The sequence below is a fragment of the Oncorhynchus masou genome, chromosome 6, assembly GCF_036934945.1.
Source record: "Oncorhynchus masou masou isolate Uvic2021 chromosome 6, UVic_Omas_1.1, whole genome shotgun sequence".
Taxonomy (NCBI): Eukaryota; Metazoa; Chordata; class Actinopteri; order Salmoniformes; family Salmonidae; genus Oncorhynchus; species Oncorhynchus masou.
Window position 1 is genome coordinate 23481437 of NC_088217.1, and position 19968 is coordinate 23501404.

A 19968-nucleotide genomic window follows, 5' to 3' on the forward strand; every position below is an offset into this window, starting at 1 on the left:
AAACAAATTAAACAAGGTACGCAGACACCTGTTTAAGTCTGTAATTATTTGGCATTCACTGGTGTGGTTTCCCTCTAACAAGTAAGTGGCAGCTCATTTACTATAAAATATAGACATACAGTACCATTTGAATATGACATAGTCGGATTTTAGTTTGGAGAAATTACTTAACGGGCTATTGTGGAAATGTCAATATAGGATGAATGAAATTAATGATTGATGATTTTAATTTTAATTTGGGGTAGTAATGCAGGCGACCATTACTGAATACTTTTTTTTGGAGAGAGAGAGAGGTGATTCAGTAATAATCATCTATTTTATTTTGGATGGTAATGCAGGCGACCATTACTAAATCCTAGTTATTTTGGTTTTGGATAGGTGGTTATAGTACTCATCTCTTCTATTTTATTTCGGGTTGTAATGCGGGTGACCATTACTGAATACTAGTTATTTTATTTTGGAAGAGGTGGTTCATTGATAACAATCATCTATTTTTCTTTTGTAGAGGCAATTCAGCGACAATTACCCAATACTAGTTATTTTAGTTTTGAAGAGGTGGTTCAGCATTAATCATCTATTTTTATTTTGGGTTGTATTTTTTTTATTGCACCTTTATTTTGAAGAGGTACCCAGTGAATGAGTTGAGTTGTTTATAAATAGTGCATTGTATGTTTCCTTGTTTGTTTGTCTGTGGATTTTGGCGGGGTTTATTGGGTGGAATAAAAAGTTAGGAGCATCATGAGGCAGGAAAATTATGTGGATATATTGAAGCAACATCTCAAGACATCAGTCAGGAAGTTAAAGCTTGGTCGCAAATGGGTCTTCCAAATTGACAATGACCCCAAGCATACTCCCAAAGTTGTGGCAAAATGGCCTAAGGACAACAAAGTCAAGGTATTGGAGTGGCCATCACAAAGCCCTGACTTCAATTCTACAGAAAATATGTGGGCAGAACTGAAAAAGTGTGTGCGAGCAAGGAGGCCTACAAACATGACTCAGTTAATTAAACCAGCTCTGTCAGGAGGAATGGGCCAAAATTCCCTCAATTTATTGTGGGAAGCTTGTGGAAGGCTACCCGAAACGTTTGACCCAAGTTAATTAAACAATTTAAAGACAATGCTACCAAATACTAATTCAGCGTATGCAAACTTCTGACCCACTGGGAATGTGATGAAAGAAATGAAAGCTGAAATAAATAATTCTCTCTACTATTATTCTGACATCTCACATTCTTAAAATAAAGTGGTGATCCTAACTGACCTAAAACAGGGAATTTTTACTAGGATTACATGTCAGGAATTGTGAAAAACTGAGTTTAAATGTATTTGGCTAAGGTGTATGTGTAACAGGGTTATATTGGTGATTCTCCTTGTCACTTTATTGTTAAGCCAATGGGTTTTTGGTTTGAGTTTGTCTTGCCTTCACCTACTCAACATGGCATCTTATTGGCTGGTTTGCGTTGCTTGCTTACGAGGGGGAATGTTCCTGTTAGAATCGTCCCAGTGAACAAGCACCAAACCAGCGGTAAGTTGTTGGTTGCAAAGCACTGTACATCAAAAGTGATTTTTATACTCTCAAGTGATGATTTAAATGTACAATTTATATCAAATTGTTTGTAAATGTTATTCGAACATCACACATAAGATGCAGCGGTTTTTGGAGAATATATGTTGTGCATTTTGTTGTAAAGAATTCCCGCCAGTACTAGCTAGCAACTTACTGTGTCTGGTGGGGGGGAGTTCATGGTGAGACGTGCATTGCATGACGTGCAATTTTGTGCCGTTCCTCTCAGTTACATTGTTAAAGATATTATATTGTATATTGTAATTGTATTATTTTGGTAACTGTCCCGGTGAACAGGCACCAAACCAGCGTGCGTGAGTGCAGAGTTGGATGGTGAGACGTGCATTGCATGACGTGCAATTTTGTGCTGTTCCTATCAGAATAAATCTACATGACTGGTGCTACATGTTGGAGTTCCGTGTCGATGACTGATTGTACACAACGCAAGAAGAGTACTGTTAAATATACAAACTTCAACTATATATAGACAGGTGTGTGCCTTTCCAAATCATGCCCAATCAATTACATTTACCACAGGTGGACTCCAAGTTGTAGAAATTTCTCATGGATCATCAATGGAAACTGCGCACCTCAGTTAAATTTCGAGTCTCATAGCAAAGGGTCTGAATACTAATGTAAATAAGTTATTTCTGTTTTTTATTTTTGATAAGTGTGCAAAACTTTTAAAAATGGTTTCGCTTTGTCATTATGGGGTACTGTGTGTAGATTGCTGAGAAAAAAAATAATATTTTATCAATTTTAGAATAAGGCTGTAATGTAACAAAATGTGGAAAAAGTAAAGTGGTCTGAATATGTTCCGCAGGCACTGTACAGTACTGTAAAGTAGAGTTTAGTACAGTACAGTAGAGCATACTATAGTAGAGTACAGTATAATTGACTGTATTGCACTTTACTGTATTGAACTATACTGTACTGAACTCTACTCTACTGTGCTGTGGTGTCCAAACTTGTGAAACATGTAGGTCCATTATTGGTACATATTTGGTCCGGTCTGGAACATCCACGTTTGATATTGTTTGGAGGCAAAGCTCATTAGAATAATAGCCAGTGTGTAGAATAATACCCAAACATTCCAATGAGGATATTACATTTTTTTACCTACTCAGGATACTTCACCATGAAGAGAATAACATTCATAATTATGCATTTCTGTACTATAGATCAGGGACCCATGATGTCATTATGTTGCCATCATTCTATTACTGGGTGTTAATCCCTTTCACTTACTGTAGTTCAATAACCAAAATAGATTTTTTTTTCATCATAGCTGACACCCCATTCTTTCTACATACACGTTTTGGAAAAAGTGGTTCACATAAAAACTGAGGGAGATTTTACAGTTATTCTGACACCAAACTTTACATCTACACATCTGTTCTTCAAGTAAATGTGTTTTTGTAAAATGTTCTCTGGAAGTTGTTAAAAGCAGTCCTTGTGCATATATTTACAAGGTTTATTTAACTTTGCAAACAATGTTTTTCATTCCGTTATCATGGAATTGCCCAGTAACAACTTCCATGAGGATTTGTTGACCTCTGGTGGCGTCTCACGCAGCAAAGCGTATAATTGATTGGAACAAGATAAAAAAATATAAAGGGGTGTTTACTAGATTAAACGATTTTCTACAACACGAAATTTTAGTCGTTGAGATATGTTTTGAATTTGAAATGACATTGATAGATGTATTTGGTTTATAAAAGTAGGTAGCTACAATTTATATTACAGATATATTGAATAGCAATGGTCATGGAATTAAACAATACCTCACTTTCGTTTCCACAGATGGTGCATCCCAGGAAGTTGTTTTCAACTGGTCCTTGTTTAGGGAAATTAATCTGTATTGAACGGACCAGTTGTTCATGCCGTTATGTGAGAGTTGTTATCAAGTTAACGGACGTTTTAACTGTGAAAGTAGTTGTGGCTTTAGTTGGCTTTTAAGCCAGCTAGTTAGCTACCAACATAAATAAATTCCCGAGTGTGTTTTAGCAAATCGCAAAGGCAGAAAAGGTTTCAACAACCAAAGCTACATTTTAGGACTCTACATCATGGCAGAATGGTTAGTGTTGTGTTTGATGTTCGTCTTCTTGTTGAGTCTTGTGACAATAGTAGGGTACGTTCTGTACTCGGGGCTGTTGTCAGAAATACACATCCGGACTGGTTCTCCTCCAATCAAGAACATCACAATCGCCTACAAGTTCAAACAGGGACCATATAAAGAGTGTGGACAACTTTTTACTGAGAGTTGCAGCATCGGACGCAATCTGTCTAGTATTGGAGTGTTCTACGATGATCCTAAAAAGGTAAACTAGCTAGCCATAGAACACAGCCCCTGCCTGCGCAGTGCTAGCCAACTTCCTGTGCACACATACATCATTACTAGAAATCAGATTTTAGGCCTACTTATCAGCCCGTATTTAGTTATGACAGTATACTCATACATAAATCAATTTTCTACAAATTGGTATATTTGTCATAAGAAATAACAGGCTATTATCAGGCCTATGTCTGACAGTACTGAGGCCCATTGCTCTCTAGCTGACATCATAAAGGCTGGCATGCACTGCTAATTGGCCACGGTCTGTAATTACTGTATTCAGGGATGTTGAAGATGTTAGGGATGCCATTTTATCCAAAGTGACACAACGGTGAGTAATAGCCTACATTATTGTGTAGGTGGCCTCTAATCTAAAATAAATGAAGTTTCACGAGTCTCAGTTGGTCATACAGCATGGTTGAGTTTGAACATCGTATTGGAGGTAGGACCTGATACTAGAAGGCTACCGTTTCTGTGAGCTTACCTAGCTCTGACTCAAGGATTTAGTCTTGTCTGATTAGTCAGGCTATAATACACAATTCATTGGCATAGTATACAACCTGACATGTTTGAGTTCAACATTGTGTATATGTTCTTTTTATGCCAGAATGTTGAATAAAATGACATTTAAACTTACTCTACCGATTGTTGTGCGGTTTGTCTTTCACCCACTTGAAATTTGAGCCAAAATATCCACAGGAAATTATTGTTGATCCAACTTTTTAGAGAGCTGGTAGGTTTGCCACTGCCAGCTGAACGTAAGCAATGTTCAGTCTGTGGTTTGGTTACACTTGGTTATTGTTTATTGTGCAAGTGTTTAGTTGTGTAAAACACACAACAGAAAATCAAGCGGACAGAACCATACCTACCAGCTTTCAAAAAATTAGGGTAAACAATCATTTCCTGTGGATATTTGTAAAAAATAATTGAGTGCTGAAGGACAAACTGCACAGACAACCGGTAGAGTAAGTCTAAATGTAATTTTATTAAACCTTCTACCTTGCAAGGAACATTTAGGCCTTCACAATTTTTCACTCAAATGTGTCAGGCAGTATATACCAATTAATGATGTATTACAGCCTGATTAAGCAGACCAGATTTAGCCTAGCCCCAAAGTAACAATTACTTCATTGTTTGGCCTATCAGCAGCAATATCTTTTCAACATGATTTTATTCACTACCACCACAGATGGATAGGGGAAACCCAGATGGATCGCAGGGGGTGAACATTTAAAGCATTCAGTTTGACACACTACAACCTATTGGTGTATTGCCGCCACCTACTGTTTGGGGTTTTTGATGAAATCAATCAAAAACCATCCCACTTCTTCAGTCAGACTCAGGGGCCTGTGAGGACATAGCATTAATTGATTCCTTGTAATGCCTCTGTTGTAAAAAAAAAAAACATTCAGCCTCACTCACAACTATGCCTGTTTTCTCAGATTTCCTCTCTGTTTGCGCTGTGCAGTTGATAACCAATGCAATAAACGCTACAAAGTTCACCTTCTTAACATGCAACATGTCAGGATCCTTCTGATGACAAGGAATATTCACTGGTGTCTCTACTCCTACTACCATTATTTATTCAACGTCATTCCTTTCTTCCACTCTCCTCACGGCCTTCTGATAGTAGACATTATTCTTCCCACCTCTGTCTCCTTCACCCTAACGGCATTTAAAGAATCCGGGTGCATGTTTACCACCACAATTGCAGTATTTAGTCTCAGCTTGCATACGATACTCCTGCCCTCTACATACACTTGACACATTACCAAATAATTTTCAATTATCACACTGCATGGGTTTGGAAATGAAAGCTCTTAAAGCAGGAATCATCAACTAGATTCAGTCGCAGGCCAATGGTCTTCTTGTCCAAAGCATCCATGATTTTCATATAGACTTCAAACGGATCTCCCAGGTAACTCCATCGATCCAAAACCCTCACTCCGTCCAAAAAAGAATCAGAACTGGGCTTTGATTTACTAAATCCGACAACCACATTAATTCTCTTATTTCAGTTTGTGTTTGCAACTGTAATCCTTCTCACTCTCCATTCTCACTCTCCATTCTTCTCATTCTCCATTCGACACGCCATCTGATTCAAACAGAAAATACGCTTACACCATCTTCTTCCCCATTGGGTCTCCAGTTGTAGCTTCCACTCAGCATCAAATATGTTGGAAGGAGGAGACGGCTCTATAGAAGCCGGTGTGCGAGATACCTGAAGAGAATAAGTCAGAGTGGTTAAATCGCCTCTAACCTCCGTTCTAATGGCCAAATTTCAATCACTGGAGAATAAACTGGATGAGCTCCGTTCAAGACTTATCTTATCAATGTGATCTGAAGATCTGTATTATCCTGTTTCTCTGAGTCATAGCTCAACAAGGATGTAGTTAATATAAATCTAGCTGGTCTTTCTATACATCAGCAGGACAGAACGGATTGTTGGGGAAGCTGAGAGTGTGTGTATCTTTATTAACAACAACTGGTGTGCGATCTCTAATGTTTAGGAAGTCTTGGGGTTCTGCTCGCCTAAGTTAGAATACCTCATGATAAGCTAGCTGTATACCACACCAATTACCAAGAGATTTCATCTATATATTTCGTAGCTGACTATTTACCACCACAAACCAGTGCTGGCACTAAGACCACATTCAACAAGCTGTATAAGGCCTTAAGCAAACAAGAAAATTGGCCTTTCTAGGGAGTTTTTCCTAGCCACCGTGCTTCTACACCTGCATTGCTTGCTGTTTGGGGTTTTAGGCTGGGTTTTTGTACAGCACTTTGAGGTATCAGCTGATGTAAGAAGGGCTATATAAATTTGACTTTGAAAATGCTCACCCAGAGACGGTGCACCTAGTGACCGGTGACTTTAATACAGGAAAACTGAAATCTGTTTTACCTAATTTCTACCAGAAACCTAAAGGTGAAAAAAACTGTAGATCACGCTCCACTGAAAGGTTGCTGGATCGAATCCCCGAGCTGACAAGGTAACAATCTATCGTTCTGCTCCTGAACAAGGCAGTTAACCCACTGTTCCCCAGGCGCCGAAGACGTGGTTGTCGATTATGGCAGCCCCCTGCACCTCTCTGATTCAGAGTGGTTGGGTTAAATGCAGACGACACATTTCAGTTGAAGGCATTCAGTTGTCCATCTTATTAGGTATCCCCCTTTCCCCATTTGGGAAATCTGACCATAACTCTATCCTGATTTCTTCTTACAAGACAAAAACTCAAACAGGAAGTACCAGTGACACACTCAATATGGAAGTGGTCTGATGAAGTGGATGCTACACTACAGGACTGTTTCTCTAGCAAAGACAGGATATGTTCTGGGATTCATCCGATGGCATTGAGGAGTTTACCACATCAGTCACCGGCTTTATAAATAAGTGTATCGATGAACATATCCCAACCAGAAGCCATGGATTACAAGCAACATCTGCACTGAGCTAAAGGCTAGAGCTGCCTCTTTCAAGGAGCGGGACACTAATCCGGACACTTATAAGACATCCTGCTACGCCCTCCGATGAACCATCAAACAGGCAAAGTGTCAATACAGGATCAAGATCGAATCCTACTACACAGCGTCTGATGCTCGTCAGGTGTGGCATGTCTTGCAAACTACTACTGCTTACAAAGGGAAACCCAGCCCAAGCTGTCCAGTGTCGGTAGCCTACCAGATGAGCTAAATACCTTCTATGCACGCTTCGAAGGCTAGCAAACACTGAACTATGCATGAGAGCACCAGCTGTTTCAGACGACTGTGTGATCACGCTCTCCGTAGCCGATGTGAGTAAGCCCTTTAAACAGGTTAACAATCACAAGGCCGCAGGGCCAGATAGACTATCAGGACGCGTACTCAAAGCATGTGCTGACCAGCTGGCAAGTGTCTTCTCTGACATTTTCAAACTCTAACCTAGTCTGTAATATGTACATTTTTCAAGCAGACCACCACAAATGGATTACATTGTAGTTTTTCTCACCCATCTGTACACAATGATGAACCCATAATGATGAAGTAAAAAAATGTATAGAAAATTAAATACAAAAATTCACACCCCTGACGCAATACTTTGTAAAAGCACCTTTGGCAGCGATTACAGCTGTGAGTCTTTCTGGGTAAATCTCTGAGAGCTTTCCACACCTGGATTGTGCAACATTTGCCTATTATTATTTTCTAAATTCTTCAAGCTCTGTAGAATGGTGGTAGATCATTGCTAGACAACCATTTTCAAGTCTTGCCATAGATTTTCAAGTAGATTTAAGTCACAAGGAATAATGGTCTGGGGCTGTTTTTCCCCTTAGTTCCAGTGAAGGGAAATCTTAACACTACTGTATACAATTACATTACATTCGGCAATTCTGTGCTTTCAACTTTGTGGCAACAGTTTGGGGATGGCCCTTCCCTGTTTCGGCATGACAATGCCCCCATGCATAAAGTGTGGTCCATACAGAACTGGTTTGTTGAGATCAGTGTGGAAAAACTTGACTGGCATGTACAGAGCCCTGACCTCAACTCCATCGAACACCTTTGGGATGAATTGGAGCCATGCCTAATTGACCAACATCAGTGCCTGACCTCACTAATGCTCTTGTGGTTGCCTGAAAGAAAATCCTCTCAACAATGTTCCAACATCTAGTAGAAACCCTTCCCAGAAGACTGGATGCTCTAAATTACCTTGTACCCCTGCACATCGACTGGTACTGGTACTCTGTGTATATAGCCAATATGTTGTTACTCATTGTGTATTTATTCCTTGGGTTATTATTTTTCAATTATTCTTCGTGTTATTATTTTTCCATTATTCTTTGTTATTGTTATAAAAAAATAAAATAAAAGATTTCTATATATTTTTTTTGCGTTGTTCGTAAGTAAGTCTATACCTGTTGTTTACGAAACGTGAGAAAGAAGATTTGATTTGACTTCTGTGTCTTCAATGAGAGGGGGCAGTCATTCTCCCCTGGTGTTTCCAGATTGGATTAGTAATTTACTCCATTATCCACTAGATGGAGATAATGGTATCAGAAAGAACCCAGTGCTATTTGGAAGTGGTGGGGTGGAATATGATAGCATACACGTTACCTTCAGGAGGAATTACCACATCAGTACTGGATTCGTCTTGTTTGTATATAAATGGGCTTATCGTGTGTTAGAAAATATGGATGTTGTTTCCCAGGGTATCCATTCTATACCCAAACATGTAACCTAAAGCCAGAAATATGGTCTATAGATCTACTACCTTGAACCAAAGGTCAGTATATGGTGTTGTCCTCAGACACAGAAGTTGAAAGTGTTGGTCATTTGAAGTAATTTTACCTTTGCACATCTATAGGTCCACATTTTGAGCTTGTTTACCCTTTTAAATGCCTCATATGAGCTCAGCCATTGAGTTTAGTGATATGTCAGTCTCATATGAAGCTAAATAATACCGGAGAATATCTGGAAATGGGTGTGGTCGGTGGTGATGTGTGTTTTTGTTGTCCATGACTATGTTAACACAGCTTCTGTCCCTTATATGGTTTTGGGGGATGTATACTTTGTATCCCCCCTACGCCTGATCCCTAGACCTGTGTTCTCAGGATGTCAGGCCAAGGGGCTAGCCTCTAAACATGGTTCCCCCTCTCTGGTCATGTGAATGAAGGTAGCCCATTGTAGTCCCGCTTGTTCCTCTTCCATCCACTCTGCTGCCTCCTCTCCATTCTTTCTCTTCCCACCCCGCTGCAGTGTCAACACCATCCACTAACCTGCTGGGTGTCTCTGTGACACTGTTTTCTCCTGCCTCCTGCTGGTCCCTGTGTGAAGACTGAACTTCTGTTACCCCTATGGGCAAATCCATTTGATTTCTATCACTTTCTGACAGCACCCCTTTTGATTTGAACAAAACCTTCCATACATGTTTGCCCATTGTAGAAGTGGTCAGAAAGTCACTTTTGGTCCTGAATGCCAAAACATTGAAGAGATAAAGGTGCTCAAAGTTGACCTATTTTACATACCCCACCATACCATTAGACATCACTGGAAAAAAATAAACATTTGAGATTGATATATTTTTTAAGCTTACATTTACATTACATTACAAATAAGATTGTCAAACTATTTCAAAATGTCTTGGAAAAAAGTGTATTTAATTTTTTACCTTAAACATAAATGATCTAAAAATGCGTACATTTGTCTTCATATTCACATTTGTTGTAGCTTAGACTCTATTCTACATCGTTTAATGGTTTTTGTGTTGTGCCTGCTATTGGTTGAGACACATCATGCCCTTGAATACATTGTGGGTGTCATGTTTTAGCTCATAAATGTACTAAAATAGGAATAAAATTGAAATTTCAACTTTCTAATCGTACCACAAAGATGGTTGGAGTTCCACACATCATAGAATGTTGACTTGAATGGGAATATCTGTTGTTTTAAATGATGCTGTCAATTCTCCATAGGAAATCATAGAAACATAGGTAATAGAAAAACATTTAAGTTGTCATTCGATGGTGGGTGGACCGGCGGCCGTCTTTGGTAGTAATTAGAATTTTTAAAAATCTATTAAATTCCAATTTCAATGGTGTACCAGCTAAATTGCAGTGATCTGAAGGGATAGGTCCATTCTAGGAAATCTATTTCTATGGTTGAAATGACACCCACCCTGTATTCAAGAGCAGGTTCTGTCTTAACCGATGGTAGGCACAACACAAAAAACCTCAGATGTGAAATAGGATCTAATCTACAACGTATCAGAATATGAAAAAAATCGGAGTTTACGCATTTTTAGATAATTGATGTTAAAAAAGAAAGAAATTATGAAATAGTTTGACAACCCTGTTTTGTAAGGTTTTAAATTATAACACAACCGTTTTATCTTTTCAATTGATGAAAATATGGATGTCTCATGGTATGGTGGGGTATGCAAAATGGGTCAACTTTAAGCACCCTTTTCTCAGGAATGTTTTGACATTCAGGGGAAAAAATAACTTTCTGACTGACCACTTCTTCAATGGCCAAACATGTAGGGAAAGTTTTTAAATTGAAAGAGATGTGTTCAAACAGTGATTGAATTCAAATCATTCTCTCACTCTCTCCCCCTCTCTCTTTCTCTCTCCTTCTCACCCCACCTCTGTCTCCCCCCCCCTTGCCCCCTCTGTTCCTCTGCTCTGGAGTCCACAATAGATTGGCAATGGTAGCCTCTGACTGATCAGCATTCTGTACTTCTGTCCATCTCCACTCACAATACTTTCAGATTACTTAATGAATTTGTTCACCATTCTCTTTATAGGACTGCTATTTGGTTCCATGCCTCGCCTCTCCATCTCATTGGCTAATACTATGAGCTGGAGTTACAAGATAAATAACTGTACCCTTCTCGCTATCTGAGCCCGATTCGTACCCACAGCAACCTGTTGGAATGTTAGCTACCAGAGTTGAATGATTCTTCCCAGCTCTGCTTCCAATCCCCCTTTGTGACACCGACACCCGTCTGCTTTTTCCCAAGCCCGCAATTAGCAATGGACCCTATAGGCTGTGTACAGCCACAGCCAAGTCCTGATGTAAGTTTGGCTAGGCCTAATTGGCGTAATGATCTCAGCTTGTTTGTTAAAACCCCGGGATGTTATCTGTTCCCAAGGTCAGAAGCCCTCAGTGCTTTGGGCCCCCTGGAGGGAGGGTAGGGGGATGGGCAGAAAAACATAGGCTGTGTTCTAAATGGGACACTATTTCCTGTATAGTCCATTACCTTTGACCAGGGCCCATAGGGATTAGGGTGCCATTTTGAACAGTCAGAGTTGGAATAGTGTTTTCTACTCAGAGAAAGGCTATTGGTTTTAAATGGAATGGGGAGTTTAAATTGACAAAAGCACAACTGTCAGAGGAGAGGTTGGTTTTCAGTTAAGTATGGCTTCGTCTTTCCTCCATCGAGTATATATCCTCATATTTTTCACAAGTCTAAAGTCTTCTCTTTTTAATCACTTCCTCTGTGGAAACAAAAGACTCAGAGAGAAAGGGCTCGAGGTGGTCCTGACATGGTTGGCATAAATACAGGGCTGTGGAGCAACTGTTCTGTTCTTCCTATCCTTCCCTTCCTTCAAACAGCTGACATCACCAGGCGTAAAGTCTGTCTCATCTCTCCTCTTTTCCACAGCCTCTCCTCCTCTCTTGACATAGTTCAAAGGCTCCACTCGTCTCTCTGTTGCTCTCTTAAATACATCTCAAACCAAAAGCATTGTATTTGTTTCAAAACATTCTCTAAGACCTAAACCTCAACTGGAGTTGTACATAAACGGTGTCATTGAACAAGTTGAAGAAGCTGTAAGAGTAAAATTGGATGGTCTATTATCATGTTTAAGTCATATTGACAAAGTTGTTATGAAGATGCAGAGAGGTACAGTTGAAGTTGGAAGTTTACATACACTTACGTTGGAGTCATTAGAACTTGTTTTTCAACCACTCCACAAATTTCTTGTTAACAAACTATAGTTTTGGCAAGTCAGTTAGGACATCTACTTTGTGCATGACACAAGTCATTTTTCAACAATTGTTTACAGACAGATTATTTCATTTATAACTCACTGTATCACAATTCCAGTGGGTCGGAAGTTTACATACACTAAGTTGTCTGTGCCTTTAAACAGCTTGGAAAATTCCAGAAAATGATGTCATGGCTTTAGAAGCTTCCGATAGGCTAATTTATATAATTTGAGTCGAACGGAGGTGTACCTGTGGATGTATTTCAAGGCCTACCTTCAAACTCATTGCCTCTTTGCTTGACATCATGGGAAAATCAAAAGAAATCAGCCAAGACCTCAGAAAAAAGTGTAGACCTCCATATGTCTGGTTCATCCTTGGGAGCAATTTCCAAACGCCTGAAGGTACCACGTTCATCTGTACAAACAATAGTATGCAAGTATAAATACCATGGGACCATGCAGTCACCATGCTGCTCAGGAAGGAGACACCTTCTGTATCCTAGAGATGAATATACTTTTGTGTGAAAAGTGGAAAAAATGCAATGGACCTTCTGAAGATGCTGGAGGAAACGGGTACAAAAGTATCTATATCCACTGTAAAACAAGTCCTATATCAACATAACCTGAAAGGCCGCTCAGCAAGGAAGATTCCACCGCTCCAAAACCGCCATAAAAAAGCGAGACTACGGTTTGCAGGAGGAATTTTGGACCATTCATCTGTACAAAACTGTTTCAGTTCAGCAATATTCTTGGAATTTCTGGTGTGAACTGCTCTCTAGGTCATGCCACAGCATCTCAATCAGGTTGAGGTCATGACTCTGACTGGGCCACTCCAGAAGGCATATTTTCTTCTGTTGAAGCCAGTCTGTTGTTGATTTACTTCTGTGTTTTGAGTCATTCTCCTGTTGCATCACACAACTTCTTTTGAGCTTCAATTGGTGGACAGAGCCTAACATTCTACTGCAAAATTTCTTGATAAACTTGGGAATTCATTTTTCTGTCGATGATGGCAAGCTGTTCAGGCCCTGAGGTAGCAAAGCAGTCCCAAACCATGCTCCCTCCACCATACTTTACAGTTAGGATGATGTTTTGATGTTGGTGCGCTGTGCTATTTTTTTCTCCACACAGTGTTGTGTGTTTCTTCCAAACAACTCAACGGTACTTTCATCTGTCCACAGAATATTTTTGCCAGTAGCCCTGTGGAACATCCAGGTTCACTTTTGCAAACTTCAGATGTGCAGCAAGGTTGTTTTTGGACAACAGTGGATTATTCTGTGGTGTCCTCCGATGAACACCATTCTTGTTTTACGTATTGTAGACTCATCAACAGAGATGTTAGCATGTTCCAGAGTTTTCTGTAAGTCTTTAGCTGACACTAGGATTCTTCTTAACCTCATTGAGCATTCTGCACTGTGCTCTTGCAGTCATCTTTGCAGGACAGCCACTCCTAGGGAGAGTAGCAACAGTGCTGAACTTTCTCCATTTCTAGACAATTTGTCTTACTGTGGACTGATGAACATCAAGGCTTTTAGAGATACTTTTATAACCCTTTCCAGCTTTATGCAAGTCAACAATTCTTAATCTTAATCTTCTGAGATCTCTTTTGTTCGAGGCATGGTTCACATCAGGCAACGCTTCTTGTGAATAGCAAACTCAAATTTTGTGAGTGTTTTTATAGGGCAAGGCAGCTATAATCAACGTCTCCAATCTCGTCTCATTGATTGGACCCCAGGTTAGCTGGCTCCTGACTCCAATTAGCTTTTGGAGTCAGCTTAGGGGTTCACATACATTTTCCAATCTATACTGTGAATGTTTAAATGATGTATTCAATAGACAACAAAAATACAATCATTTGTGTGTTAGTTTAATTAGTTTAAGCACAGGGATTGTATATTGTGACTTAGATGAAGATCAGATCAAATTTGATGACCAGTTTATGCAGAAATCCAGGTAATTCCAAAGGGTTCACATACTTTTTCTTGCCACTGTATGTTGTTCTTTTCTATTGCTGTTCTGTACTTTGTCATGTATTTGTATGTTCTGTAGCTAATGGGGATCCTAATAAACGTATCTCTCTCGCTCACATCTGAGAGGTGTTCCAGATGAGCAAATGGAGACGACATGAACATTGCATTTTCTTTTCTAGTATTTCTCTATTTTCTTTCTCTCTGCATTGTTGGGAAGGACTCCTAAGTAAGCATTTTACTGTTAGTCCAAACCTGTTGTTTACGAGGCACGTGACAAATAACATTTGAGACTATGCTTCGTTTTGAGATAAGGTTGCTGATCTCTCAGGGTCAGGGTTGGAGGTCTTTGTGACATAGGGATTGTCAAAGTGGGGTGCATTCTGAGGGAGAGGGGGACATGAGATGACACATCTGTCTGTTCATTTATGAGTCCTGTCCATATTATGTTGCAGTACATTGCAGGATGTGGAGCTCTTTGTTTGTGATGATTGACAGATCAAACTTAAACACTAGAGAAAGGGCTGGAGCGAAACACTGATGGAGGTGACCCTCTGAGAGACGGAACATTCAGCCCTATCTTCAAGGTCCTTGACTGCTCCATCCCCACCCCGTGACCACCTTACTCCACTCCCTGAACACCCCACTACCCAGCCCCAGAATGCCCCCATTCATCTTGATGCCACGATTTATCAAAAGCCCTCACAGAGTACAGTCCCAAGTGGCTCCCTGAGACCAATTTATTAGTATTTTAGCACCAGTCTGAGCATGGCCCGAACATGAAAAGGCTAGCGCACCAGGAGGGGTGTGCTGGAGAAGAGACAGAGAGTTGATGAGAAGGGGAGAGGAGAGAAGAAAGGGGAGGAGGAGAGGAGAAAAGAGAGGAAGAGTAGAGGGAGGGAGGGGAAGAGGAGTGAGAGGGAAGAGAGTGAGAGGTGCTTCCTAAGTGGATGTGAAATGAAGAATACATGGGACTGCGTTCAAAGTTGTTTTTGAAGTCCATCAATCTCCCAGAGGGCTCAGCAGCAGGGTTTGTAGTTGCGCCTCTTTGTCCAGCGTGTCCCACTGTGAACCTTGTGTTGGCTCCAATCCACAGGGGCCCCCCGCTGTGACCAAAAACAAAATCGCTACAAAAATCCTATCAAATGTCCAGGCCTTACTAAAGCTAGTTTTTTTTCAATCTCTATAGGCTATTTCTTCAGTCCTACACCATTTTTGAGAGAATCAGAGTGAGCTCTCTACTCAGTTTTATAATGTCCAGGAAATGCCTTGTGCGTCGTGACCTTACCATTTCTATAGTAGGCTACTTGATAGAATTCAACTGGACAGTTTGAACTGAACACTTCTCCCCCTCTTTATGAAAGCTAGTGTAGAAGTTCTTATCTCACTGTATCCATCTTCCCTGGTGGAGACTTCCTATTGGGTGTGAGGGTGTGATAGACTATGTGTTGTCTATTCTGGTCCCAGATCTGTACGGGGACTGGGCTAGGTGTAGGTTCCTCTCTCCAGCCCTGTGCTGACAGACTGAGTTAGGTGTAGTCTACTGTACAGCAGTGTATGTTCCTCTCCCTAGCCCTGCTGACAGTGATCATTAATTAGAGCAGTGTTAGTGGACAGTGGGACTCATTTGGGTCCCTGGCCTGTCACTGGCTGATGAAGAGCGTCTCTGTATGGACTCTGCTGTTATCACCACCCCTTTTCTCACTGCCTCCTCCATCCCTCCTCTCCACATCCCTCCCTCTCTCCTCTCCTCCTGCATCTCTCCTTGGGTCAGTCCAGATTTCTGCGATTCTGGTCTCGGATGGCACCATGTGGCGGTAGTTGTCCCGTCTCATCGCGGCGGGAGACCCAGGCGCTAGCTAGCCCTGCGTGTGTTCCTGACCTTTGTGTACTGCTACTGGGGGTTAGCAGAGACAGAGCTGCAGTGATGGTACTGCTTGTTAACCACACACTTTAGTCACAGGAGCCATCCACAGCCATGCTGAGAGAGCGGAGAGACACTGGCCCTTCTGCTGCTGACACTCCACAGGCTGAAATGGGCGTGGGGGGTGAGTGTCAGCAGGAACCAGAGATGGAGAGTAGATGATGGTGGGTCTGTCTCAATCCACAAATGATGCTGCCTTTGAATCAGGTCTCAAATGGGATTCCGTTTTCAGTTAAGCTATTTTCTGGTAAAATACTACCTGGGAAGGTACGTGCCTTTTGCCTACTTCAGCTGCCAGTGTTAAAGGAGACCTCTCAAGATTACTAGAGCGAGAGAGGGATGGCGATATGTCGTTTATTATAAAACTGGTTGTTTGGATCCTGGATGGTGATTGGTTGATATCAAGGGATAGGGGTCTGAACATTTAAACGTTAAATCATGTAAACAAAATTGGGATCCTTAACGTGAAGAAAAATCCCTAACTGTTTTTTTCACTACGAAATCAAAACGACAGTGCAGTTATCGCAACATATTATTTTCAAATCATGCTTGTGCTTCTAGTTCCCACCATGCAGTAATATCTAACAAGTAAGTGAACAATTTCGCAACAACTACCTTTTACACACAAGTGTAAAGGAATGAATAAGAAATGTACATATAAATATATGGATGAGCGATGGCCGAACGGCATAGGCAAGATGCAGTAGATGGTATAGAGTACAGTATTGTCACGTTCTGACCTTAGTTCGTGAGTTGGGTGGGTTGCCTACGTTCCTCTTTCTATGTGGTGGTTTTGTGTTTGGCCTGGTATGGTTCTCAATCAGAGGCAGGTGTCGTTAGTTGTCTCTGATTGAGAATCATACTTAGGTAGCCTTTCCCCACCTTTGTTTTGTGGGCGATTATTTTCCATTTCAGTGTTTGCACCATTCGGGACTGTTTCGGTTTTCATTTTGTTTCTCTTGTTCTTTTTGTATTCTGTATTCATTCTCATTAAATGATATTATGGATACATATCATGCTGCATTTTGGTCCTCCGATCCTTCCTACTACTCCTCCTCAGAAGAGGAGGAGGAAAGCCGTTAGAGTATATACATATGAGATGAGTAATGTAGGGTATGTAAACATTATATAAAGTGGCAATGTTTAAAGTGACTAGTGATACATTTATTACATCCAATTTTTTATTATTCAAGTGGCTAGTGATTTGAGTCAGTATGTTGGCAGGAGCTACTCAATGTTAGTGATGGCTGTTTAACAGTCTGATGGCCTTGAGATAGAAGCTGTTTTCAGTCTCTCGGTCCCAGCTTTGATGCACCTGTACTGATCTCGCCTTCTGGATGATAGCGCGGTGAACAGGCAGTGGCTCGGGTGGTTGTTGTCCTTGATGATCTTTTTGGCCTTCCTGTGACATCGGGTGGTGTAGGTGTCCTTGCCCCTGGTGATGCGTTGTGCAGACCGCACTACCCTCTGGAAAGTCTTGCGGTTGTGGGCAGAGCAGTTGCCGTACCAGGCGGTGATACAGCCCGACAGGATGCTCTCGATTGTGCATCTGTAAAAGTGTTGTTATAGCCTAACTAGATAATCGTAACAAAGCAAGAGGACAAGTACATTAGAGTGTCTAGTTTGAGACAGACCCAGTGAAGAGGCGACTCCGGGATGCTGGCCTTCCAGGCAGAGTTGCAAAGAAAAAGCCGTTTCTCAGACTGGCCAATAAAAATACAAAATTAAGATGGGCAAAAGAACACAGACACTGGACCTCTGCCTAGAAGGCCAGTATCCCGGAGTCACCTCTTCACTGTTACATTTAAGATTACATTTAAGTCATTTGGCAGACGCTCTTATCCAGAGCGACTTACAAATTGGTGAATTCACCTTATGACATCCAGTGGAACAGCCACTTTACAATAGTGCATCTAAATCATTTAAGGGGGGGTGAGAAGGATTACTTTATCCTATCCTAGGTATTCCTTAAAGAGGTGGGGTTTCAGGTGTCTCCGGAAGGTGGTGATTGACTCCACTGTCCTGGCGTCGTGAGGGAGTTTGTTCCACCATTGGGGGCCAGAGCAGCGAACAGTTTTGACTGGGCTGAGCGGGAACTGTACTTCCTCAGTGGTAGGGAGGCGAGCAGGCCAGAGGTGGATGAACGCAGTGCCCTTGTTTGGGTGTAGGGCCTGATCAGAGCCTGGAGGTACTGCGGTGCCGTTCCCCTCACAGCTCCGTAGGCAAGCACCATGGTCTTGTAGCGGATGCGAGCTTCAACTGGAAGCCAGTGGAGAGAGCGGAGGAGCGGGGTGACGTGAGAGAACTTGGGAAGGTTGAACACCAGACGGGCTGCGGCGTTCTGGATGAGTTGTAGGGGTTTAATGGCACAGGCAGGGAGCCCAGCCAACAGCGAGTTGCAGTAATCCAGACGGGAGATGACCAGTGCCTGGATTAGGACCTGCGCCGCTTCCTGTGTGAGGCAGGGTCGTACTCTGCGGATGTTGTAGAGCATGAACCTACAGGAACGGGACTGTTGACGTTGAGGCTGGTGTTTTGCGGATACTATTTAATGAAGTTGTCATTTGAGGACTTGTGAGGCATCAGTTTCTCAAGCTAGACACTCTATGTACTTGTCCTCTTGCTCAGTTGTGTACCGGGGCCTCCCACTCTTTCTATTCTGGTTATAGCCAGTTTGCGCTGCTCTTTGAGGGAAGTAGTACACAGCGTTGTATGAGATCTTCAGTTTCTTGGCAATTTCTCACATGGAATAGCCTTAATTTCTCAGAACAAGTATAGACTGATGAGTTTCAGAAGAAAGTTATTTGTTTCTGGTCATTTTGAGCCTGTAATCGAACCCACAAATGCTGATTCTCCAGATACTCAACTAGTCTAAAGAAGGCCAGTTTTATTGCTTCTTTAATCAGCACCACAGTTTTTAGCTGTTATAACATAATTGCAAAGGGGTTTCTAATGATCAATTAGCCTTTCAAAATGATAAACTTGGATTAGCTAACACAATGTGCAATTGTAACACAGGAGTGACGGTTGATGATAATGGGCCTATGTAGGTATTCCAGATCTGCCGTTTCTAGCTACAATAGTAATTTACAACATTAACAATGGCTACACTGTATTTCTGATCAATTTGATGTTATTTTAATAGATTTTTTTAACCTCTTTCAAAAACAAGGACATTTCTCAGTGACGCCAAACTTTTGTAGTTGTGTGTGTTTGAACTAAATTACTTTCGCCCCGTAGCACTCACCTCTCATCATGAAGTGCTGACTAGTCAAGGATCATATCACCTCCACCTTCTTTGCCACTCCACGCTTACCGCCCCAATAGATCCACAGGCGATGCAATCGCCACCAAACTGCACACTGCCCTGTCCCATCTGGACAAGAGGCATACCTATGTAAGAATGCTGTCCATTGACTATAGCTCAGCATTCAACACCATAGAACCCTCCAAGCTCATCATCAATCTTGATGCCCTGGGTTTGAACCCTGCCCTTTACAACTTGGTCCTGGACTTCCTGACGGGTCGCCCCCCCAGGTGGTGAAGGTAGGAAACAACACCTCTTTGCTGATCCTCAACACTGAGGCCCCACAAGCGTACATGCTTAGCCCCCTCCTGTACTCCATGTTCACCCATGACTGCGTGGCCAAGCATGCCTCCAACTCAATCATCAAGTTTGCAGATGACACAACAGTAGTAGGCTTGATTACCAATAATGATGAA

The 19968-nt window shown here is 41.5% G+C and overlaps 1 protein-coding gene across 2 annotated transcripts in view; it reads left to right on the forward strand.

Annotated features, from left to right (window-relative positions):
- Positions 1-1493: 1493 nt before the first annotated feature.
- LOC135541664 (testis-expressed protein 264 homolog) overlaps positions 1494-19968 on the forward strand; it is a 99608-nt gene continuing 81133 nt past the window's right edge. Inside the window, exons 1-3 of one of the 2 annotated variants that reach the window (XM_064967981.1) lie at positions 1508-1524; positions 1861-2054; positions 3367-3884. In XM_064967981.1, coding sequence (XP_064824053.1) covers positions 3630-3884 — 255 coding nt within the window. In that variant the 5' untranslated portion in view covers positions 1508-1524; positions 1861-2054; positions 3367-3629. Of the gene's footprint in view, positions 2055-3366; positions 3885-19968 lie in introns of both variants that reach the window. The other variant, XM_064967980.1, reaches the window with a different exon arrangement.